The sequence below is a fragment of the Schistocerca gregaria genome, chromosome 4 (assembly GCF_023897955.1).
Source record: "Schistocerca gregaria isolate iqSchGreg1 chromosome 4, iqSchGreg1.2, whole genome shotgun sequence".
Taxonomy (NCBI): Eukaryota; Metazoa; Arthropoda; class Insecta; order Orthoptera; family Acrididae; genus Schistocerca; species Schistocerca gregaria.
This window is the reverse complement of record NC_064923.1, coordinates 94616880-94642275: the sequence shown is the minus strand read 5'-3', so window position 1 is coordinate 94642275 and position 25396 is coordinate 94616880. Positions and strand designations below refer to the sequence as shown.

General features: G+C 41.4%; 1 protein-coding gene across 2 annotated transcripts in view; it reads right to left on the bottom strand.

Annotated features, from left to right (window-relative positions):
• Positions 1-2316: 2316 nt before the first annotated feature.
• Positions 2317-25396, bottom strand: part of LOC126267113 (uncharacterized) — a 38756-nt gene continuing 15676 nt past the window's right edge. For both annotated transcript variants that reach the window (XR_007548959.1, XM_049972023.1), the window contains exons 4-5: positions 24962-25047; positions 2317-2678 (exon numbers count right to left, since the gene is read on the bottom strand). Coding sequence is in view for 1 of the 2 variants with exons in the window: in XM_049972023.1 (XP_049827980.1) it covers positions 24980-25047 (68 nt within the window). In the remaining variant the exon portion in view is untranslated. The remainder of the gene's footprint in view (positions 2679-24961; positions 25048-25396) is intronic.

Below are 25396 nucleotides of genomic sequence, written 5' to 3'. Positions count from 1 at the left end.
AGCCTACATAATTGTACGATAAGTAATGAAGGTCTAGTCTAGATAAAATGCTGCTTACAAAATAGACCATCACACATAAAAGAAGGACTGGGGAAAGGGAAAATTAAAAATATTATACAGACATACCAATGGCATAACATTATCAAGATGATTATTAGTGTGAGAGAGAACTTGGGTACTAGGGACCTGATGTTTTTTCTTAAGTTTTTGGTTACTAGGATTTCAGTTTAAACAGCATTTGAAAGACTTTTTGATAGGCAACTCCTTCTACTCTATAGATGAATATCCTAACAGAGACAGTTAAACCACCTTAAGTAAAAATGTCTGTTAAGATTTCAGTTTTGGCAGCACTTGGCCACAGCACTCAAGATTAGATATTTTGTTTATGATAAATTTATTAATAGTGCTTAACAATGTTTCATTCTGACAGCATGTTAATTCTGTAAATATTAGATGTTCCAGTTTACCACATTGTATTCACCTGTTTTGACAATCTTCTGACAATGGTCAGGGTAGTAAGTATAATATTCAAATGTTTTATGTTTTTTTAAGTTATACTTTCTAACATGTTCCACACCCATGAGAATTATCTCATTTTTTGGGTCAGTGGAACGAAAACTGAATCTAATCTAATACTCTTGCCATTCGGGAAATTTCTTTGACTCTTATAGTGATGCTTCTGTGTCTTCAAATAAATATCCATGATAAATGCTTCAAATGAATCTTCATGATCATAAATCATTTACAGGTGAATAAATCACACAAACAGTCATGGAAATCAGAATCTGTTATGGCTAAATATTTCAGATTACGCTGCATTCTTACAGTTGTTGTAAGGAAGCAAAAGCGTCTGCAATAGTGTGTCAGTATACTAAATTATCTAAAGGAAATAATAGCAGAACAATTTCAATATTTATGTTCCCCATGAAGAGCTGCAGTATCTTCATCTACATGTATACTCTGCAAACCACTGTGAAGCACATGATGACATGATGGAGAGTGCTTTCCCTTATAGCAGTACGCTCATGATGGTGTAATCTTGTGTGCTTAGTCCCAATGGGAGCAGTAAGTAGTATATATTTGACCACCATCTTGGATATCTTTCTTGGGCCAGGCACGGCTCTACAAATTGTTTGTCAATGGGAGAGTTGCTGAGCTGTTGACCGCCAAGCCTCTTGCAGCTGCTACAGCATCCAGTGGCACAAGCCATGGTGCTGTGAGATATATAGGCTGCAGTAAACAGCACTGCAGTCACAGACACCTATTTGCATCTGCTTGGTCACGTGCCCACATGACACTGTGCTGGTATTCCTCCACTTGTAAGTATTTAGGTTGCAGTTCAGCCAATTGAAGGGCAATACAGCTCTGGTCTCCAGAATGATCACCAGCCATTTTTGAACTTACACTTCAGACCATGATGTCTGCCACCACCCCTCTCACAGTGTTGTCTTGTACCTTTGCGAAGATCACAGCTGTTGTGGTTTGAAAGCTGCTCCAGAAGGCACTGCTTCCTCAGCTCATCACCACTACCAACAATCATGGACTTCACCATATAGCCACAATTACACATTGTTACTGAAGGAAATTGTACTCATGTGACGACCTGTTCCTCTACAGCTGTACCTAGTTAGCTCATTGTCAACAAACGAACTGTTGTTAATACAGTACATGTATCACACCCTTGGCACACCACTTTGCCAAGGCTTACTATAAGTAGGGAGCATAGCCTATGCCTCATTTGATACTGGTTTGTAAGTAGACTTTTGCAGGATACTTGTTATCTATCTTCAGTTATCTGTCAGTTTAGATTTTTTTAACATTTTTGTGACACACTCTCATGCATCTAATTGAGCAGTAATTTAGGACTTTTATCTGAGTATTTTGTATCCAATCTCTATTGTAGACCGACAGCATTTTCGTAGTATCCTAGCAATTAACCAATGCCTACCACCTGCTCTACCTACAACTGAGCATATGTTACCATTCCACTTTATAGTCCCACAAATTGTTACATTTTCATGTTTGTATGGGAAGACTGTTTCTAGTCATGACACACTGATATTTTAGTCATTTTATCATTTTGTGAAGTGTGCAGTTGTGTATTTCTGTACATTTAAAGCAAGCTGCCAGTATTTGCACCACTTTGAAATCATATCAAGGGCTACCTGACCATTGGTGCTGCTGTTGTTGGATAATATTTCACTACAAATAACTGCATCAGCAGAAAAAAGCATGATGTCAGTATTAACATTATTGCCGTCTGCCAGTGCCAGACCATTAATATACAAAATGAGGGTTGCCTGTTAACCACAGCTGTTTATTATATGAAATTAATCTATTTGAAATTGTTGTAATACTCATATAATTTTGACATTTTCTCTGATGTTGCCACAAGCAACAGAAAAGTTACAAATTATGAACACTGCAGGGTAACATGAAACAGCAGCACGCTCTCTTTATCTAGTACACAATGCAATAAGATTACAGAGGACAGATGAAGTGCTATTTTAGAGGTGTAATTGATATACTGAAAGTAATAGTGACAGCACACAAAATAACTTGTGTAGGCACTGAAAAATGAAGTGTTCTTGAAATGAAATCTGCATGCTCAAATGAAGCATTTTCTTGTACAGAGTGACTCCAGCACTTGTGTCAGTTAGCTCCTGCCATCCAGACACCTATAAGAGAAATCACTGTTATAATATCTATCAATACCTTGAAATTCATCTAGCTAAAGGGAAAAAATAAGTGACAAATGAAAAGACTTTGGAAAGCAGTCACGAAATGATTCTTCTACTTCTCATGTTGTAATTCATGATCACATAGTTCATGGCTGAACAGCCAGATGTTAGTGTCCAAACGAGCACAATATTTTGCCAGACAGACATGTTTCCATCATCAGATGCACTGACTAAGTGAGTGCCTATGAGATGCCGTGGCACTTTTACCTCCCCCTGTCCCCTCTCCCTCCGACTGCCACTCTGTGTGAGGTCCACACCCCATCTACTACCAGTACTCCCCATCCAGTAGACTCCTCACTCTGTTGTGGTTTGAGGACAGGGATGCGTGCTGACGGCATTTCCACTGTTGCTCTGCTTGCCTCCACTGTCAGTTTGTTGTGTTATATCTCCTTCTTCCTCTTAGGAAAACTAAAAAGGGAACTGTCCAATACGACATAACAAAACTTGCCCTGAAACTTTCACTGAAAGAAACACAATGTCAAAATGTTAACTACTAATACTACAAGTATATTTTTTTAAATGTTGAAAATTGCCAAATTCGCAGCTTGCCAGGCAGCTGGAGTAATGAACACCTCTACTGTAGGTGTAGCAGGCAGCACACAGATAACATGGCAGGCACACATCACTGAATGGTCGTTCCAAGGCGTGGCAGGCAGCGAAAGGCGTCCCCGGAAGCTGACCAGAAAGCCTCCCCGGTGCGTCTGACAAACCGGTTTCAGGCACTGTCTCTGGCTGAGCCAGATGCAGCTGCCTGCCCTGTTTCAGAGGATCATTCTCAGCCTTCAAGGTCCGGGCAATCGCAGAGGTTGGGCTTACTGGTAGTTGGGAGCTCCAATGTTAGGCGCGTAATGGGGCCCCTTAGGGATATGGCGGCTAAGGAGGGGAAGAAATCCAGTGTGCATCATTCCTGATGTGGAAAGGGTCCTTCCGGATGCCATGAAGAGCACAGGGTGCAGCCAGCTGCAGGTGGTGGCACATGTCGGCACTAATGACGTGTGTCGCTTTGGATCTGAGGAAATTCTCTCTGGATTCCAGCGGCTATCTGATTTGGTGAAGGCTGCCGGTCTTGCTTATGAGATGAAGGCAGAGCTCACCATCTGCAGCATCGTTGACAGAACCGACTGCGGACCTTTGGTGCAGAGCCGGGTGGAGGGTCTGAATCAGAGGCTCAGATGGTTTTGCGACCGTATTGGCTGCAGATTCCTTGACTTGCGCCATAGGGTGGTGGGGTTTCGGGTTCCGCTGAATAGGTCAGGAGTTCACTACACTCAGCTGGCGGCTACACGGGTAGCGGAGGCTGTGTGGCGTGGACTGGGCGGTTTTTTTAGGTTAGAAGGCCTCGGGAAAGTGCGGGATGGGCTGCAATGTCAAAGGGTGCTTGGCAATTACAGGACGTGCTTGGATCAAGGAACAGTCGGAATTATAGTTGTAAACTGTTGTAGTTGCGCTGGAAAAGTCCCTGAGCTTCAAGCGCTAATAGAAAGCACAGAAGCGGATATCGTTATAGGTACAGAAAGCTGGCTAAAGCCTGAAATAAGTTCTGCAGAAATTTTTACGAAGTCTCAGACGGTGTTCAGGAAAGATAGATTAGGCAGAATTGGTGGTGGAGTGTTGGTGTCTGTCAGTAGTGGTTTATCTTGTAGTGAAGTCGAAGTAGATACTCTGTGCGAATTGGTGTGGGTGGAGGTTATACTTAACAGCCGAATTAAGTTAATAATTGGCTCCTTCTACCGACCTCCAGACTCCAATGATACAGTTGCGGAACAGTTCAGAGAAAGTTTGAGTCTCGTAACAAATAAATACCCCACTCATACAGTTATAGTTGGTGGGGACTTCAACCTACCCTCGGTATGTTGGCAAAAATACTTATTCAAAACCGGTGGTAGGCACAAAACGTCTTCCGAGATTGTCCTAAATGCATTCTCCGAAAATTATTTAGAGCAGTTAGTCCACGAACCCACGCGAATTGTAAATGGCTGCGAAAACACACTTGACCTCTTGGCCACAAACAATCCAGAGCTGATAGAGAGCATCATGACTGATACAGGGATTAGTGATCACAAGGTCATTGTAGCTAGGCTCAATACCATTTCTTCCAAATCCATCAGAAACAAACGCAAAATAATTTTATTTAAAAAAGCGGATAAAGTACCACTAGAAGCCTTCCTAAAAGACAATTTCCATTCCTTCCGAACTGACTATGCGAATGTAGACGAGATGTGGCTCAAATTCAAAGATATAGTAGCAACAGCAATTGAGATATTCATACCTCATAAATTGGTAAGAGATGGAACGGATCCCCCGTGGTACACAAAAAAGGTCCGAACGCTGTTGCAGAGGCAACGGAAAAAGCATGCGAAGTTCAGAAGAACGCGAAATCCTGAAGATGGGCTAAAATTTACAGACGCGCGAAATTTGGCACGTACTTCGATGCGAGATGCCTTTAATAGGTTCCACAACGAAACATTGTCTCGAAATTTGGTAGAAAATCCGAAGAAATTCTGGTCGTATGTAAAGTACACAAGCGGCAAGACGCAGTCAATACCTTCGCTGCGCAGTGCCGATGGTACTGTTATCGACGACTGCGCCGCTAAAGCGGAGTTATTGAACGCAGTTTTCCGAAATTCCTTCACCAGGGAAGACGAATGGAATATTCCAGAATTTGAAACACGAACATCTGCTAGCATGAGTTTCTTAGAAGTAGATACCTTAGGGGTTGCGAAGCAACTCAAATCGCTTGATACGGGCAAGTCTTCAGGTCCAGATTGTATACCGATTAGGTTCCTTTCAGATTACGCTGATACTATAGCTCCCTACTTAGCACTCATATACAACCGCTCGCTCACCGATAGATACCGCAGGTCGCACCAGTGTTCAAGAAGGGTAGTAGGAGTAATCCATTTAACTACAGACCTATATCATTGACGTCGGTTTGCAGTAGGGTTTTGGAGCATATACTGTATTCAAACATTATGAATCACCTCGAAGGGAACGATCTATTGACACGTAATCAGCATGGCTTCAGAAAACATCGCTCTTGTGCAACGCAGCTAGCTCTTTATTCGCACGAAGTAATGGCCGCTATCGACAGGGGATCTCAAGTTGATTCCGTATTTCTAGATTTCCGGAAAGCTTTTGACACCGTTCCTCACAAGCGACTTCTAATCAAGCTGCGGAGCTATGGGGTATCGTCTCAGTTGTGCGACTGGATTCGTGATTTCCTGTCAGGAAGGTCGCAGTTCGTAGTAATAGACGGCAAATCATCGAGTAAAACTGAAGTGATATCAGGTGTTCCCCAGGGAAGCATCCTGGGACCTCTACTGTTCCTGATCTATATAAATGACCTGGGTGACAATCTGAGCAGTTCTCTTAGGTTGTTCGCAGATGATGCTGTAATTTACCGTCTAGTAAGGTCATCCGAAGACCAGTATCAGCTGCAAAGCCATTTAGAAAAGATTGCTGTATGGTGTGTCAGGTGGCAGTTGACGCTAAATAACGAAAAGTGTGAGATGATCCACATGAGTTCCAAAAGAAATCCGTTGGAATTCGATTACTCGATAAATAGTACAATTCTCAAGGCTGTCAATTCAACTAAGTACCTGGGTGTTAAAATTACAAACAACTTCAGTTGGAAGGACCACATAGATAATATTGTCGGGAAGGCGAGCCAAAGGTTGCGTTTCATTGGCAGGACACTTAGAAGATGCAACAAGTCCACTAAAGAGACAGCTTACACTACACTCGTTCGTCCTCTGTTAGAATATTGCTGCGCGGTGTGGGATCCTTACCAGGTGGGATTGACGGAGGACATCGAGAGGGTGCAAAGAAGGGCAGCTCGTTTTGTATTATCGCGTTATAGGGGAGAGAGTGTGGCAGATATGATACACGAGTTGGGATGGAAGTCATTACAGCATAGACGTTTTTCGTCGCGGCGAGACCTTTTTACGAAATTTCAGTCACCAACTTTCTCTTCCGAATGCGAAAATATTTTGTTGAGCCCAACCTACATAGGTAGGAATGATCATCAAAATAAAATAAGAGAAATCAGAGCTCGAACAGAAAGGTTTAGGTGTTCGTTTTTCCCGCTCGCTGTTCGGGAGTGGAATAGTAGAGAGATAGTATGATTGTGGTTCGATGAACCCTCTGCCAAGCACTTAAATGTGAATTGCAGAGTAGTCATGTAGATGTAGATGTAGAATGACAGCACGTCAGTAAACATATAACATGGTGCAACATGCTCATAATCTATAAAGTGAATATCAGTTTCCATTGATAGTTTCAATGACACAGTTGTTCACAGTTACACAGTGCTTGAATTTGCAGCTCATTTAATATCCATAATAAGTAGCAGTTGCCTTTGCCGTATCGGTAAGTGTTAACAATGAAGGCAAAAATGAATTAATTTTCTTTGTATTTTCTTTGTACATGCTTGCCAGTAGTATCTGTCTTTGTGTAGGTTCCAGAGTTTCATGGTAATGAGGTACCCTATTAATATTTTCAACCTCACAAAGATAAAATAAGAAGAATGTGGTACGCAGTTGAAATCACCTACTTCTCCTGAAGACCTATATACTTATTATTTAGTAGTTAATTCTTGGACATTTGTTAGAGTGATTTCAATAGTACATTAGGAATTATGAAAACAACAGAAGAAAGATGAAGTAACTCTGATGATTCTGTGAATTATGGTTCGAATGACGATTGTTGTGTTAGTTAAAGAGCAGAGGAAAAACACAGTACCTTCCTATCCCAAAGGAAATATGAAGAGTGATAGCTTCCAGTGACAAAGAAAAGGTTGTGAATGTTTCGGTTAAACAAAGGAAGGACAAAATGCTTCATGTTAAGCTGCCTTTAAAGCCATTTTTTGTTTCATAAAATCTGAAGTAAATTGCATAAATGGAAGAAAGATTCACATACAATACAAAATATGCACCAAAATGAAATTCACAAAAGTGTGGAAGAAAATCTGTTCGAAAGATTTAGAACTGCTCAGGAGAGTCAATGCACCATTACCGAGGGAGGTGTATGACACTGGGCACTATGAATTGCAAGCGAGTAGAACATTAGTGATTTCCAGGCTTCTTTGACCTGCTTAAACATTTTCAGGAAATCATATGGAAAAGGAAATTGCAAAATTATGAAATTTGCCTCAAGTAAACATGTGGAGGAAAGGTCATTAACAGGTAATACTATAAAGAAATTCATAACTGATCTGAAGAAAAAACTTATCGTTATTCCATAAGAGCTGTGTATAAAGCTGGTCAGTTATGTTCCATGCAAACAGCACTTATCATTTCAAGTGAAAAAAAAAGATGGATTCTCTTGTGCAGTTGTGAATGCTATGACACATTTGTATACAACAATGTCAGAGATAAGCACTGGTTTATTATTGTTTACAGAGCTTTACACTGTGTCTATTTTAGACAACCTCAATGCAAAACAGGGCCAAAACTTTTAAAAAAGAACTGTGTAATTGCAAAAATCTTGTAATTGACATAGCAAAATCTTGAAAAAATGGAAGGGCATAATGTTAAATACTACATCTAAAATGCCTTCTTGCCAGTTGCAGATAGTAATTCTTTGTTTTTGTTGAACTCTTGGCGTAGGCATAACAACATCTCTGCCTTTAGGAGGAGGATGAAAAGACGAAATGTAATTTGGATTCCATCCAGAACTAACAGTGTGATTCAGCCCATCAATAAAGATATTTTATGACAGTGTAAAGGTTTCTTCAGAAAATTGTCAGACAATATGATTTATGATATAATCTATGTCATTTCAGGTTTATCAGTGCAACAATATGTTAAACTTCAGTCACTTGTGTATTGTCAGTTTGTATCAAGTATGCTTTGTATGCTGCACAATATGCAGAACAATGGGCATGACCATTTATCACTCCATCCCAATTCTGTCTAAATAAAACTAGCACTTATTGTGAAGTTCCTGAATGCACTAAATTTTCTTTTGTTAAGTGTGCCTTGAGTAAGGAAAATATTTGTTTTTGTCATCAAATACACACTTCACATTTTTTAATGATTACAAGGAATAAACAAACAACTGTTTCATTGTTATTAAAATATACATTATTAAAAAATTATCATAAGAACTATGCTACAGATTTTTTTTATAAAATATTTAATATCAGCAACTAATGGAAGTAAGTCATCTGCAATGTACCTTAATACACTGCCACAGTTTTGTTTCCTTTGTCAGTTACTTGTGTAGCAATTACATCTGCAAACAGTTTAGCTGTTGATATGAACAGCAAGTTGTTCAAAAAAATTAATGATTTGAGATATTTCTGACATGTTTTAAGTTTTTAAAATTCCCATGTGTGCACTTCAAGACTTTGTACTACGTGGTGCTACATTCTCATGTCACTGCTGTCTCTGCTTATTTTCTGCCTCGTGCACTAGGTGGGAAGGACTTTACAAACCACTGCTATAAGCAGTTCTTCATGTAAAAAATACTTAAGTGCACCCTAGCAACTAAAATTCTGGCAGTGCATTTCTTTCAGAGTATTCTTCCTGTGTGAAAAATTTCAGGGTAAGTTTTCATATGTTAGATTCCACCATTCCCTTGTAAGTGCACATTCCCAGGCCTTACTATGGAGGGAGCCAACAGATCAGTGGTTCCGTTACTTAAATTTCAACAAATTCTTAAATGATGCAGTCCCAGGTGTCAGACATCAGTGTCAGAATGTGAATATGGCCGTAATCCATTCCAAGAACCACTGATAGGCAGTGTTCTGTGACACTGACTTGCGAGGATGCTACAGTCTGGTGGGGTATTGTTGTACACGACAACAATTTTCGACAGTATACACTGTGTATCCTATGTATGTAGGGCCACATTATCAGGGAACCTGATAGACTCTACACTTTGATAATCTGAGGCTCTCCATGATTTTATCATGCATTGCCCCGTTTTAGCAGGTGGGCAGAGGACAGTCTTCATTTGGTGTTTACAGAAAATTAGCCCTATCTTTCTGGATAATGCATCACAAAATGGAATAAATGTAATGGTTGCATCTTCCTGAGGTTCCTCTCCCGTTCCACCAGTTGTACAGGCACTAGGATGTAGGACTCTCCAAATTTGCTACTCAGTGTTAACATTCTTACAGAACATTGTCCTCAGGTTCTCAAGTTCTTAGTTGAGACTTTCATTGTCAGAGACATTGCAAGCTCTATGCATCAATGCTTCGAGCACTCCATCCCTGTATGCCATGTGGTGGCATCTTTCTGTGTGTGGGTGTATGCTGGTGTGTGTGTTTTCATGGTGCACACTCTGACTCAAGTTCTTTCTGGTATCCCATCTAGGCAGCATTCCTGTCACCTCCACAGTGCTAGGTGCGGGCTGTGCTCCACATGCGGCCATGCTATAAAGCTAGCAGTGCAGGGGTCCTGACCTCAGTTGTGTTCCAACTGTGCTCTCATACTGTTCATTGTACTCAGTGTTGCTTTGTTCTTGATGTTTCTATGTCTAGGCTCTCAATTTGATTCACTCTCCAAATTTGTCATTCTGCCGTGCTGTCTTTGTTCTTCATCCATTACTGTCCACGGTTTTCAGTGACTCACGGTCAGTGCACTCAGCCAGTATTTTCTGATCATGTCCATATCTGGTTACTGTAATAAACTTATTTTTACCTGGGCATCCAGGAAGGGGAGCACTGTATCCACTTCAACTTCCATGGTATGCTTTATGCTGTGATATATGGAATTGAGATGTATGAGGAAATCATTCAGCTTGTGTCTTCCATGTGACCATATGACGAAGGCGTCATTGACATACCAGAAAACACAGGCTGGGTTCCACTGGGCAGGTACCAGGACTTCCTCCTTGAAATATTCCAAATACATCTTGGAAACAATTGGTGAAAGTGGACTCCCTATGGATATTCCTTCCATTTGTTCATAGTAAACACCACTGAAATAAAAGTATGTTGACATCAATACATACCTAAAAAGGTTGATCTCTTTATGTCAAATTTCTGGCTGATGAGTTCCAAGGATTCTTGTAAAGGCACACTGGTGAAAAGAAGTACAATGTCGAAGCTAGCAATGATGTTGGAACCCTTAAGCTTAAAGTTATCATGACACCCAACAAAATCCACAGAGTCATGAATATGATGTGAACATTTCTCATACAAAGTGCTACATATATCCTTCAAGTCTTTAGTAACTGAGTACAACAGGACACCAACGTCGCTAACAACAGGGCATAAAACACCCTGTCCTTGTTAACCTTTGGAAGTCCTTGAAGTCTTGGTGAAACTGGTGCTTTCAGTTGCTTCTTAACAACTCTGTCTGGTAAACTGGATTTTTTTTAATAAGTGCCACGATCTTCATCTCCATTCTCTTGGTAGGATCAGTATCAATTTTCCAGTATGCACTGTCTTCTGGCAGGCTGCACATCTTTTCAGTGTAATCCTGGTGAGACAGGATCACAGTTATAGCGCCTATATCAGCTGGTAAAACAGCTGCCTGTTACACTGCACTGATGATGTCCCTAATAGTGCGGGTTTAGGAGCTGGTGCAAAATTGAGTCCTTTCTTAAGAACTGAAACCTCTTCTTAATCCAGTTGCTTCGCTGTGGGATTGAAGATAGCTTGCAGGGGGCATTATAGCTACTCTCTGATATGCTCTTCAATTGTGATGGTTGACATCTGATGGCCTTTCTTCGTGTGGGACCTGCTGTGGCCTGGGTGAAACTGCCAATCCATTCCCACATTCAGGAACTGAACTAGAAAACCAACTGTAGATTTACTTTGAATAAGTTTGGTTAAAGCATACTCTCTCCCATACCATGACTAGGCAACCATGTTTCTTGATTCTTCAGACTGCTGCTGAGTCGATGTAATGTATTACCTTTGCAAAATTCACCACCACACATTCTTCACAGCACTCAGTTCACTAATGCACCTATGATGACAATGTGGTCATTTGTTGAAATTTTGTGCCTGGTGGACACTGACATCTTTCGTTCACCTGCGTTCCCCTGTGAACTATTACATTGTTAAAGCACTCATGCTTTACACTGTTTTGAAGGCAAGTGTTTTGCAGGTGTAATTTCATATTCTCATGGTGACTGTAATTTTATAGTTATATTGCTTTCAAGTAAATCTGGATACATGGAGTTGCATACAGGAGAGAATACAGATTTGCAGATTTTGATTGGTTGTATTAAGGCAGGTGAAGATGATGTTATCTAGCTTTGAAATCAATAGCATGTAAAACTGCTACCAATGAATACAGCTGAAGAAAAAAATCTTTCACCCAGATATTAGTCCTGTAATGATTTGATTTCTCCTGTTTGACATTTTTCTAGTCTGCAGTGAATATTTCTTTGTGTGTCAGAGCCCTGAAATGATAATATGTGGCACATTCAGGGTGACAATTATTGAACCATATGTAAAAAAAACATAAATTAATTGTGAACTTGGACATTCAAACATTTAATTTAACATGTAAACATCACTACAGATATTCAGAATTAAGTTATGACATATTTGATATGCTTGCCGTCATTGGTGATGATGTGCCACAGACAAATAGTGAAATTCTGAATGATGCACTGAAGTGTCAGAACATCAGTGCGGTCAATGACATCCTGAATCACTACTTTCAGCACATGAATGGTTTTAGGGTTATTACTGCACATCTTGTCTTTAATATATCCCCACAAAAAGGAGTCACATGTGGTCAGATCACACGTCGATGTGGCATAGTGCTTCAATGCTGCTGCAGATAGAGCTCACAGCAGAATGGTTCCGCTGGCGTGCACTGCCCGCTTATATACAGAGCAAGTGACCTGGGTTACGTAAGGTGCTGATAAGGGACTTATACTCTGCAGGCTCAGGATGCAACAGTTTGATAAAAGTCCAAAGCATAGTGCCGCAATGCCTGCTGAGCGCCTAGCGAGCCGGTGACGCAACCCGTCCGACTTGGCTCGGTGCCAAGCAATAAGGCCGTCACACCAGCAGGCGCACACAGGGTCACTTTGGGTAATGGGGATCGTCTTCCAAAACCTTCACATACCATTTGGTAGTCATGGTGCCATCAAGGAATATCACACCGATTATTCTGTGATTGGACATTGCACACCACACAGTCACCCATTGAGGGTGAAAAGACTTCTCAATTGCAAACTGTGGATTTTCAGTCCCCCAAATGTGCCAATTTTGCTTTTTGATGAATCCAACCAAATGAAAGTGAGCTTTGTCCTAAACCAAACAATAATGTGCATACTAATTCCTGTAATGGCCAACCGTGCAGTTTCAACATCCTCACACAAACCTTTAGGACGTTATGATGATTTTATTTCATATAGTTCAGTAATTGTCACCCTGTACAATGCTGCTGGGACTGCTTCCAAATACGTGAAAATTTTACTTTGAAATTTTTTGTTTTTTTTCCTGTGTATAATTTTATGAAGACTAGAAAAGTTAAATCAGAACAGTATTTATTAAACACTCTGAATCAAACAAATCTATGTGTTAACTCAGTGAGTACAGAACTGCATTAACATGAACATGTCAGTGCAGTAACAGCAATAATGAGGGCATTTAAACCATTATATCAATACAAATCAACTGAGAATGTAATATATTTGGAACTTCCTCAGTAATTTAATAATAATGAAGGACAAAATTTGAGAAAATGTAAATAGACTATTAAGAATATGTGGAAAGCGATTTGATACAGACTGTGATAGGCACCAACAAAGTATACAGAACTATCACAGTGGTAGTACCTATGATAATGATACATCAAGAGGTGTGGAATAAGGCACATGGACCAGTGTGCAAATAAAATACAGTAAAGACATTAATTAGGATTATCAGATTGTGAGACTAAAGTTACAACCAACACGAAGTAAAATTATGACATTGCAGCAGCAGAGATAATGCAGTGCCTAGCATTCTTAAAGCAGAAAGGAAATACAGCATGTTAAGTAGAACACAGACGCAATTTGACTGGAAGTGAACACTGCTGTTTTAAGAAATGCTGATCCAAATATCCATATGACTCATTCGCGATAATCTGGTAGAGGTTAGAGTGATTGGACCTACAGCTATGGTTGTGGTTACATTTAGTTATAGCAGCAACAATGGAATTGCAATCTGAAGTGCATGACCAAAGAATAATATCAGGAACTTCTATAAAACTTTTAAACAAAGCTTTCAAACTTACCAACCACCTAATTTGTGGTTCAAAAATGAAGATCAAGGATTATTCCTAAACAACCAAGAAAAGCATAAAATATTAGCAAGCTACTTTAAGAAACTGTCAAGCTGTGAGGAACCCAGTGTTATAACTTCAAGTTGAACAAATATATTTCAAGGAAGATGCAATACATGAAAGTCACAGATCAAGTAAACAGAGTAAGATGTGTATACACTTTAACAGTCAAATCACAACTGAGTCTGAGTCTAGCGCCCGCTGGGTGGCTGGCCGCTTAGGTGGCACTGCTGCTGCATGGCTGGCAGGCAGCGCCGCATGTAGAGGACACGCGTAACTGCACGGTGGTACTTTGAAAGACTGGCGACTCACAACACTTTTCCCCCCTTTGAAGTTTTTGCACAGGTCTTGATGGAAGTGCCCTGTAGATTGCTGACATCCATAGGTGTTGTTTGACTGGCTGTAAAGTCTCAAGGAGGAGGCTTCCCGTACAGACGGAAGTGTCCCCGATAATAACGGGTCGAGATGACAGGAGACGTAGGGGTCAAATCTGCTGGGGCCCCGTGCACCAATCTGCCCATTGTGGCAAGTCCTGTTGTTATAACAGGAGACATGTGCAATGTGTCCGTGCCCATAGGAGAAGGAGGCGAATAGAATTAATCCGACAGATGATAGTCATCTGGTTCCTGCATGGGCATGTCTCCTGGTGGCGTCAGTTCTTGTGCTGGCACGTATATGATGGTGAGAGGACTGCGTTGTGAGTAATGAGAGATTCCAGTATCTTGAGCATCAGGTAGAGCCGAAGGTGGTGTAGCGGCATCCGGAACAGGCATTGCTGGCACACGAGGCAGAAGCTGGCCCGAATGACTCACTGCAACACCCGTGTCCATCTGGATTTCATACAGGCGTTGGCCATGGTGTTGTAAGATGCAGCCAGGACTCCATTTTGGCCGCCTGCCATATCCCCATACCCATACAAGGTCATCAGCGGTGAAGCGGCCAAGTGAAGGCACTTGCGGCCATGAGGTGGAAGCCACCGAAGATGAAGTAACATGCGGGGCTGTCGGCCATGTAAGAGCTCATCCAGGCTGTGGTCGCCCATGAGGGTGAAACAGTAAGAAGCCAGAAACTGGAGAAGCGCATCATCAGCACCAGAAGACGTCAGGAAATTCCTCATCTGAGCCTTAAATGTGCAGACCAGTCATTCAGCCTCACCGTTTGACTGTGGGTGGAATGGAGGGGCCGTGGCGTGCATGACGCCGTGATGTGCACAAAAAACCACAAAATCGGAAGAGGCAAATTACGGACCATTATCAGTAATAAGAGTAGAGGGAAGGCCTTCCAAAGAGAAAATGTGAGCTAGAGCATTGGTGGTTGCCACGGTGGTAGGTGAAGTGCAACGAACAATGAAAGGAAAGTTAGAGTCGGCGTCAATAACGAGAGGACAATAAGTACCTAAAAAAGTTCCCACAAAGTCAGCATGAATATGCTCCCTGGGCTTCTCAGGCAAAGGCGATGGTGACAAAGATGACTTCGGGGCAGCAGCCTGTGATGCACAAGGGCCGCAGGCAGCGACCATGTGTGCGATTTCAGAGTCGATGCCGGGACAGTACACATGACAGCACACCAGAAATTTGGTGCAAGAGACACCCCAGTGCCTTCGGTGAAGGAGGCGCAAGACTGAAGCACGCAAAGATGCAGGTACCACAACACGCGGCGAAGCATTTTCGATGGAAAGGAGGATAGCACCATCCCTAACCGTGAGGCGGTAATGCAATGCGTAGTAGTACCACAATGGATCAGAAGTCTTAGTGGACAGACGGTCTGTCCAACCCTTCTGAATACAGCGTAAAACCCGGGAGAGGGAAGGGTCAGAACCCGTAGCAGCCGCCAGCCAGTTCCCAGTGATGGGGAACCCGTCCACAATCCACTGCTCGGTAACATTCAGGTGGAAACACAAAAGTTCGTCCCTATCAAATGCCAGATCAGGACCCATGGGAAGGCAAGACAGTGCATCACCATTCACACGTTGAGCTGTCAGCCGGAAATGAATCTCATAATTGAAACGAGACAAGTAAAGAGCCCAACGCTGGAGGCAGTGTGCAGCCTTGTCGGGAAGCGACGCTGATGGATGAAACAAGTGGTTTGTGATCTGTAACAAGATGAAATTTGGATCCACAAAGAAAAACACCAAACTTATCAAGAGCAAAAATAATGGCAAAGCTTCTTTTTCAATTTGAGAATACTTTTGTTGGGCATCCGTGAGCGTTTTGGAGGCATAAGCAATGGGTTATTTAGAACTGTCAGAGAAACGATGTGCAAGGACTGCACCGACCCCGTATTGAGAGGTGTCTGTGGCAAGAACAAGGTGTTGGCCAGGTCAATAAGTAGCCAGGCATGGGGTCTCTTTCAGCATAGTCTTCAATTTCTGGAAAGCCACATCGCATGACACGGACCAGCGAAAAGGCACGTTTTTATGCAACAGGTGATGCAACAGCTGATCCACTGAAGCAGTAGACAGTAAAAACTTGTAATAGTATGCTATTTTCCCCAAGAAGGCCTGCAGTTCCTTAACAGATGTAGGGCAAGGAAGGGCATCGATCGCAGTGACAGTTTGCTGAAGCAGACAAATACCATCCCGAGAGAGTTGAAACTCCAAGTATGTGATAGACGCCTCAAAAAATTTTGATTTCTGAAGATTACACTTAAGACCGTCAGTCTGTAAGACATGAAAAAGTGTGCAGAGATTTTGAAGATGTTCGCAGTGGTGGAGCCAGAGACAACAATGTCGTCCTGGAAATTTATACACCCAGGGACAGTGAGCAATAATTGTTCCAAGAATCGCTGAAAGAGAGCAGGGATGCTGGCAACCCCGAATGGCAATCGTTGGTATTGATAGAGGCCGAAAGGCGTGTAAAGGACCAGAAGCTGCATGTGAACATGTCGACCAAGTATTTGGACAGTGAGGAATAACTTCCCTGAAAGGGAAGAAGTACAACTGACAGACAATCATTGGTATTGATGGAGGCTGAAAGGCGCGTTAAGGACCAGAGCCGGGAAGCAGCGTCGAGAGGAAGTTGATGATAAGCTTCTGACAGGTCAAGATTAGAAAAATACTGGCCTCCAGCAAGTTTAGTGAACAATTCTTCAGGTCGAGGCATAGGGTATGTGTCGATAAGGCATTGAGCATTTACAGTGGCTCTGAAATAGCCACAGAGACGAATATCACCATTTGGCTTAGCAACGACTATGACAAGAGAGGACCACTCACTGGAAGTGATAGGAAGCAAGACCCCTGAAGCAGTGAGACAATCCAGCTCCCATTTGACCTGATCACAAAGAGCCACAGGAATGGGCCGAGCCTGAAAAAACTTAGGCTGAGCAGTGGGTTTGAGCGTGATATCAGCTTCAAAGTCATTGGCACGGCCTAACCCAGGAGAAAAAAGGGACGAAAATGTGGTTGACAAGGAATCCAGTTGAGCATAAAGAATAGCACCAGAGAAGATATTCACAGAGTCATCTATGGAGAACCCAAAAACGCGAAAGGCATGGAAACCAAATAGATTCTCCGTGTTACTATGGTCAACCACAAATATGGGTACAGTGCGAACGAGAGGTTTGTAAGATATTTCAGCATCAAATTGTCCCATGAGAGAAATCTTCTGTATATTGTAAGTCCATAATTGTCTAGTGACAGGTGACAGGATTGGAGAACCCAACTGAAGATACGTCTAAGAATTGATGATAGTGACAGCAGAACCAGTATCCACCTACATGTGAACATCTCGACCAAGTATTTTGACAGTGAGGAATGACTTCCCTGAAAGGGAAGAAATACAATTGTCAGACAACACAGAATCAGAATCAGTGTCATGTTCATGAACATCATGTATGCAGTTGTATATGCAAATGGATGACACATGATCCTTTTTTCTTTTTTTGCATTTGTGACATACGCTCAATGCTGTGGACAATCTTCTCATGAATTTTTCGTAAAACACCGCGGACATGAAGGAAGTTGCCGTGGGTTTTGCTGCAGTTTCTTAGAGGTTTGTTTACGGTTAGACCGAGACTGTGCTTGGGAGCATACTGCGGCCACATCGGCCGGCGGGGACATGCCACATGCTTTGTCAACATTGCATAGAGGTTGTATTTCCCTAACGTCACCCCATGCCTCTATTTGTGCTCCGGCAGCAGGAGAAATTTCAAAAGACTGAGCGATGGATAGGACTTCATCTAGAGTCGGATTTGCCAACTGGAGGGCACGTTGCCCAACTTCTTTGTCGGGCGCCGATCAGATAATAGCATCCCTTACCATGGAATCGGTGTAGGATTCTTTGTGAACTTCAGTAACAAGTTCAGCAGTCCAAGCGTGATAGGATTGATTTGGTTGTTTTTGACAATGATAAAAGGCAACAAGAGAGGCTACCACATGCATTTGCTTTTGATAATAGATGGACAGAAGTGAGCACATTTCAGCAACGGACAAAGATGCAGGATCTTTCAAAGAAGCCAATTGCAACAACAACCGATACATCTGAGGTGAAATCCATGAAAGGAACAGAGACTTACATGTTTGTTCGTCCACGACATGAAATGCCAAGAAGTGCTGTCATAGACATTTTTCGTAATCAGACCAGCCTTCCGCCGCCTCGTCGTAAGAAGGAAAAGGAGGTAGAGACGATGATGCCACGCCAAAATCACGAATCGCATTTGTGAGAAGCGTTTGCTGTACTATGAGATCTTGCAGTAGTTGCTCTAAAATAGCCATGGAAACATGTGGGTCAGCGATGGAAAAGAAAAATCACTACCTTGTCACCAATTGTAACTTCAAGTTGAACAAATATATTTCAAGGAAGACGCAATACATGAAAGTCACAGATCAAGTAAACAGAGTAAGACGTGCGTACACTTTAACAGTCAAATCATAACTGAGTCCGAGTCTAGTGCCCGCTGGCTGGCTGGCTGCTTAGGTGGCACTGCTGCTGCATGGCTGGCAGACAGCGCTGCATGTAGAGGACGCGCGTAACTGCGCGGCGGCACTTTGAAAGATCAGCAAGTCACAACACCCAGAGCAAAATTTCTAGGATAAAATCCAGGATGCACTTATACAAATTCAGAACTCCCCATACCCCAGCATGGAATCAATCCAAAATACCATTAAAGACTTGAGAAATGATAAGGCTCCCAGGGAGACTCAGTAACCACTGAAATGTGGAACTTTGCATGTGCTGCAACAGTCAAGACACTACACAGAATTTTCCACAATATCTGGAAAACAGAAGCTACACAAGAAGATTGGAAAAAATCATTGTTCACTCAATCCAAAAAAGGAGATAAAACTGACTGCAACAAGTGTAGGGGAATTTTTGTCCTTCCACTGATTTACCAAATTCTTTCAAAATCATTACAAAACAGAGAGGAAAGCCAACTGGATCAGCAGTTGGGAGAGTACCATGAAGGATTTAGAAAAGGACAATCCTGTGTGGAATAAATTTGAAATCTGAAATGTATAAGCAGATGGAGAAGAATGAGAACTGAAAGCATTTATATTACATTTGTAGAATTCAAAACAAGCGTATGATTTGATTGATAGGAGAACATTATTCAACACCTTAAAAGAGTTTGGAGCTGACAACAGATCAGTGGGAATCATACAATGAAGAGCCAAAGAAACTGTTACACCAGCCTAATATCAAGTAGGACCCCTGCAAGCATGCAGAAGTGCCACAACAGAACTTGGCATAGACTCGACTAATGTCTGAAGTAGTCCTGGTCAAACTGACACCATGAATCCTGCATGGCTGTCCATAAATCCATAAGAGTACAAGGGGATGGAGATATATTCTGAACAGCATGTTGCAAAGCATCCCAGAAATGCTCAATAATGTTCATGCCTGAGGAATTTGGTGGTCAGCAGAAGTGTTTAAATTCAGAAGAGTGTTCCTGGAGCCAAACTGTGGCAATCCTGGATGTGTGGGGTGTCGCAATATCCTGCTGTAATTGCCACAGTCCATCAGAATGTATAATGGATGTGAATGGATGCAGGTTATCAGGCAGGATTCTTACGTAAGTATCACCTGTCAGAGTCATATCTAGATGTGTATGGGGTTCCATATCACTCTAACTCCACACACCACACACTGTTAGAGGCCCCACCTGTTTGAACTGTCTCCTGCTGACATTCAGGGTCCAAGGGTTCATGAGGTTGTCTCCGTATCTGAGCACATCCATCTGCTCAATAAATTTGAAACGAGACCTGTCTGACCAGGCAAAATGCTTCCAGTTAATGGTGTTAACAGGCACAGGAGAGGTGTAAAGCTTTGTGCCGTGCCATCATCAAGGATACACGAGCGGTCTTTCGGCTCCGAAAGCCCATATTATTGAATGGTTCGCACATTGACACTTGTTGATGGCCCAGCATTGAATTCTGCAGCAGTCTGCAGAAGGGTTGCACTTTGTCACATTGAACGATTCTCTTTAGCCATTGTTGGTCCATGTCAGAGATTTGATGTTTTACTGGGTTCCTGATATTCACAGTACACTCATGAAATGGCTGTATGGGAAAATCCTCACTTCATCACTAACTCGGAGATGCTCCCATCACTCGTGTGCCAACTATAACGCCATGTTCAGAATCACTTAACTCTTGATAACCTGCCATTTCAACAGCTGTAACCAATCTAACAACTGCGCCATGCACTTGTTGTCTTATATAGGCATTGCCAATCTCAGTGCCATATTCTGGTTGTTTACATATCTCTGTATTTGAATAAACATGCCTATACCAGTTTCTTTGGTGCTTCAGTGTGAAAGGCACATTATCAAATACAAAATGCAAAATTAAATTTTTAGCTGAAACCTCCAATGCTTTTGAAATCAAAACTGTTGTAAGACAATGAGATGGACTGTCCCCACTGATGTTTATTTGTGCACTAGAAAAGATATCAAATAAGGGAGGGAAAGAACTGAAGAAGCAGGAATTTAAAAAATCATAATTAGAAGAAAAGAAGATAATATACTTTTTGATTTTTTTGTTTTTGCAGGTGATCTTGCCATCTTAGCTGAATCTATAGAAGATGCAACAATGCAGACACATCTCCTACAAGAGACAGCTTCTTTTTTAGTTATTTATTTATTTTGATCCAACATCAACTAATTACAAAAAAAAATTTCTTTGTCCCAGTCTTCTGGATAAGTCAGAGCCTTACTTACTAGAGTTACATATTATTGCCTGGCATTATTATCTACACAACTATTTCTAAATTTAGCTGAGAGAATGATGTTGAATACATAAAACCAATTTGCAATTGGAATACATAGATTAAGGAATTAACAGTTTGTGACGCAGAGTTAGGTCTGAGATTCAAATATTTGCAGTTTGTGACTCAGTCTAGGATCTGAGATTCATATATTTTTAGATACATGGTCTTCCATCATGTTAGTGTGCTAAATTTAGAAACTCATCTATTGAATATACAGGACTGTTTAGGAGCCATAATTTTAATTTCTTTTTTAGTTCTGTAATGGGCAATTTGGAGATATTAGAATGGAAGCAACTGAGTAGTTTTATGCCTGCATAGTGAGGGCTTTACTCATAAAGTGTTGTTCTATTGAGAGATGATGTGAGGTCTCTCTCTATCTCTAGTGTTGTGATAATATACAAGAGTGAGTCAAATGAAAATCTTAAATTTCTAATAACAAATCGAAATTTCGCACCATTATCCTGTAAGTTGGTAAGCATGCTACAAACAGCATGCAGAATGACCTGTAGGTGGTAGCATAGTGCAGATGCACACATACCGTCGCAGTATCAGTATAAAGATGGCCGCACCACTTGCGACTTGCACCAGGGAAGAACAGTGTTCTGTTATTTGGTTTTTGCGTAGTGAAGGTGTGAAACCTATTGAAATTCATCGACGAACGAAGGTTCAGTACAGTGATGCACGTCTGTCACAGCAGCAAGTCTACAAATGGAATACAAAGTTCGCAAATGGTGTGACTTCAGTGGAAGATGCTCCTCGTCCAGGTCAGGCACAACAAGTTGTGACTCCACAGAACATTGCAGCAGTTGAAGCCATAGTGAAGAAAACCGCCAAGTGACACTGAATGAGATTTCAGCATGTTTACTGATCAGTCAAGGGTCAACACATCACATTGTGCATGATGTGCTCCAGTTTCACAAAGTGTCTGCAAGATGCGTGTCATGGCAGCTGACTCCTGAAATGAGGGAATGACCTGTTGATGCTTGTGAAGAACTTCTTCGGCACTTTGAACGAGAAGGTTATAGCTTTCTTGCAAGAATCGTTACTGGGGATGAAACCTGTGTTCACTTTCACCAACCTGAAATGAAGAGAGCGAGCAAGGAATGGCACCATTTCTCATCACCAAAACCAAAGAAGTTTCGAACAGAACCATCAGCAGGGAAGATTATGCAGACTCTCTTTTGGGATGAAAAAGGTGTCATTTTGGAGCATACATGCCTAGATGGACCACTGTCACCAGTGGATCATACACAGATCTCCTAAAAAATCATCTGTGGCCTGCAATCAAATCAAAGTGACGTGGACTGCTGTCAGCAGGTGTCCTTTTGCAACATAACAATGCAAGGCCCCACACAGCCCGTACAACAGTTGCAACAATCACAGACCTGCATTTTGAGTGTCTTCCTTATCCACCATACTCACCAGAACTTGCACCAAGTGATTTCCACATGTTTGGACCACTCACAGACACAATGGCAGGAAAGAAGTTCCATCCTGACGAAGAGGTATGCCACGTGATGCGTGAGTGGTTGTGTGGACTACCAAAAGAATTTTTTTCTAAAGGAATTTATGCACTTTGTAAGCACTGGAGGACTTGCATTGAGCATGGGGGAAATGATATTGAAAAGTTGTACAGCTTTATTCTACTTCTGCACAATAAACAATATTTTAAAAAATATTTAAGGTTTTCATTTGGCTCGCCCTCGTATTTCTTTATTAAGCGTATTGTTACTGTTTGCTGCCATAATGATTATCTTAAGTACATATAGGTTATGAACAGTTAGTATTTTAAATTCTTTAAACAAATTTCTGCAGGACTCCTGGCACATTCCTTTCCCATAATTCTAAGTGCCTTCTTTTGTAGGATAAGTACACTTTTCATAGTACCTTTGCTGATGGAGCCCCATACCTCTATCCTATAGCTTAGATGGGATTTAAATAGTGAAATAGTGCAAAATATATTTGCCTCAGAGTGGTAATGCTATTCATATATACATAGTCCTGCTTCAAAAGCAGTGTGTATATTGTCTATTTCCAACAAAGGCCTACTTTGCCAAAAGCTCACTTTCTGAAAGTCTTTTTATTCTGCCTCTCTGCAACTCAGCATCTCTGCTATATGGTGAGTAGCACTATCATTTTCATAATACTGTTACATTCCATCCTGGATTTTTCCATTGCTTAACTCTGAAAGAAAAGAGTATATGATAGATGGAAGGAGGTACTGAAATGTATGGAAACTGATTATGGAAGAATAAAAAAGTCTACCAAATTTAAACATCCAGGTGAAATAATACAACCAAATGCTCTGGACGAAGAAGCAAGGGGCAAGGAAAATCATATCAATTAACAAAAAACCTGTATAACAAAACTGGAAAATTCTGGCACTTCACCAATTTCATTAGACCAGAATGCCTTTACATTCCATAATCGCTTTCATCAAATACAGTGAAACAATTAAATGAAACAGAAAAGAAGGAAAGGAAAACTACTGCAGAAAACCTTGGGAGCAAAATATGTCACTGGAAAATGGACATTAAGAAGGAAGGAACATGTTTATAAAATAACAGAACAATACTAGACTTTATGAAGAAGAAAAGTTATTTTCTATGAATCCCTAAAACAACTAGACACAAACATCAACAGCATGGACCAAAGAATTTAAGCCAGACCTGAGAAAAGTGGAAATAATGGAGAAAGAAATAGGAGAAAGAGAAAAGTTCAAAGCAGAAGGTTTCAGGGGTTTCCAGGAGAAAACAAAGTAAAAAAGGAGGTGCAGTACAGACAGAAGAGAGATGAGAAAAACACAGGCCAAGAATGAAGAACTACTGGAAAGAAATAAAGGAGAAAAGAAAGAAGACACTAGTCACTTTCTGGCACATTAAAACTGTGTGCTGGACTGAAAATCAAGCTCGGGACCTTTGCCTTTTGCGGGCAAGTGCCTACCAGCTGAGCTATCCAAGCATGGCTCATGACTGATTCTCACAGCTTCAATTCTGCCACTGCCTTATCTCCTACCATTGCCCACGAGAGGCAAAGGTCCTGAGTTCAAGTCTCAATTTGGCACACAGTTTTAATCTGCCAGGAAGATTCAACTCACCGCACACTCTGCTGCAGAGTGAAAATTTCATTCTGAAGACATTAGTTATTTTGTGTAGTCATCAGTAGGCCAAACCAAAACTAATAAAAAAGAAGTAGAAGGCAACCAGTTAAACAGTATGGGCTATGTTACTTTAGCATAACAGGGGAGCATAGCATAATTGAGAACAACAGTACACTACATTTTTACTTGCAGAACAAGTAACACACCGAAGAAGGATCAAAGCTAGGAGACACACAAAGGAAGATTTGTGTAGAATGACATCAGACGTAATTACTGTAATGAAAATGACAAAACTGGGGCTGTGTTTACTGAAGTTCTTGCTATTTACTATGCTGTATTATGGAAAGGGAGGTGCTATAAAGTACAATTAAACATTTTGTAAATTTGAAATTGAAATCGTAAATGTGTGGTGTATGCAGTGGGGCAGGCTGCTTCACCATACAATTTGCTACAGAGAAATTTTACACAATACAGTACAGTCCCTGAAGAGAAACTCAACATTCACTATTGACTACTATATTGTTACTTCACTAAGGTTTTTAGTGATTAAAAATAAAACACTAGGTTCAGGAATATCATGCTTAGTACTGATTCAGTGTTAGACAGCTGAGGTGACAAGGGTAGTGCATGTACTGTCTTGAAAAACTCTTCCAAAGACAACATTGAGTAACTTACCAGTGCCCGCCAAGAAAGCTAATGCAGCAAATTCGGCAACGGAGATGGCAGAACGGTGCGCGGAGAACAGCGCTCGCCACCTGCATCTGCAACATGTGGCTATATACAGACAAGGTATGAACAGAATGGCGCTACAGCAGTCTTTAATGTTTTCAGGAGACTCGAGGAAAAGGCAAATGTAATTTTGTAAGAGGGAAACTGTTATACTTGTGTTCAGTAATATAACTGTTGCAACAAAAACTCTGAACAACTGAAAGAGTGATGATCACGACATTCAGCCATGTGGTAGAATAGACCAGACCAGAAGTGGCTTACTGTAGCTACAGCCCTGCTGCTTCACCCAGCACATTGTGAAAATGAATGAGAACAAAGTCCAGCTTTCAACTGCCAGCAGACAGTGTGCTGAGGTCATATGTAAGATATTCATTTTGTATA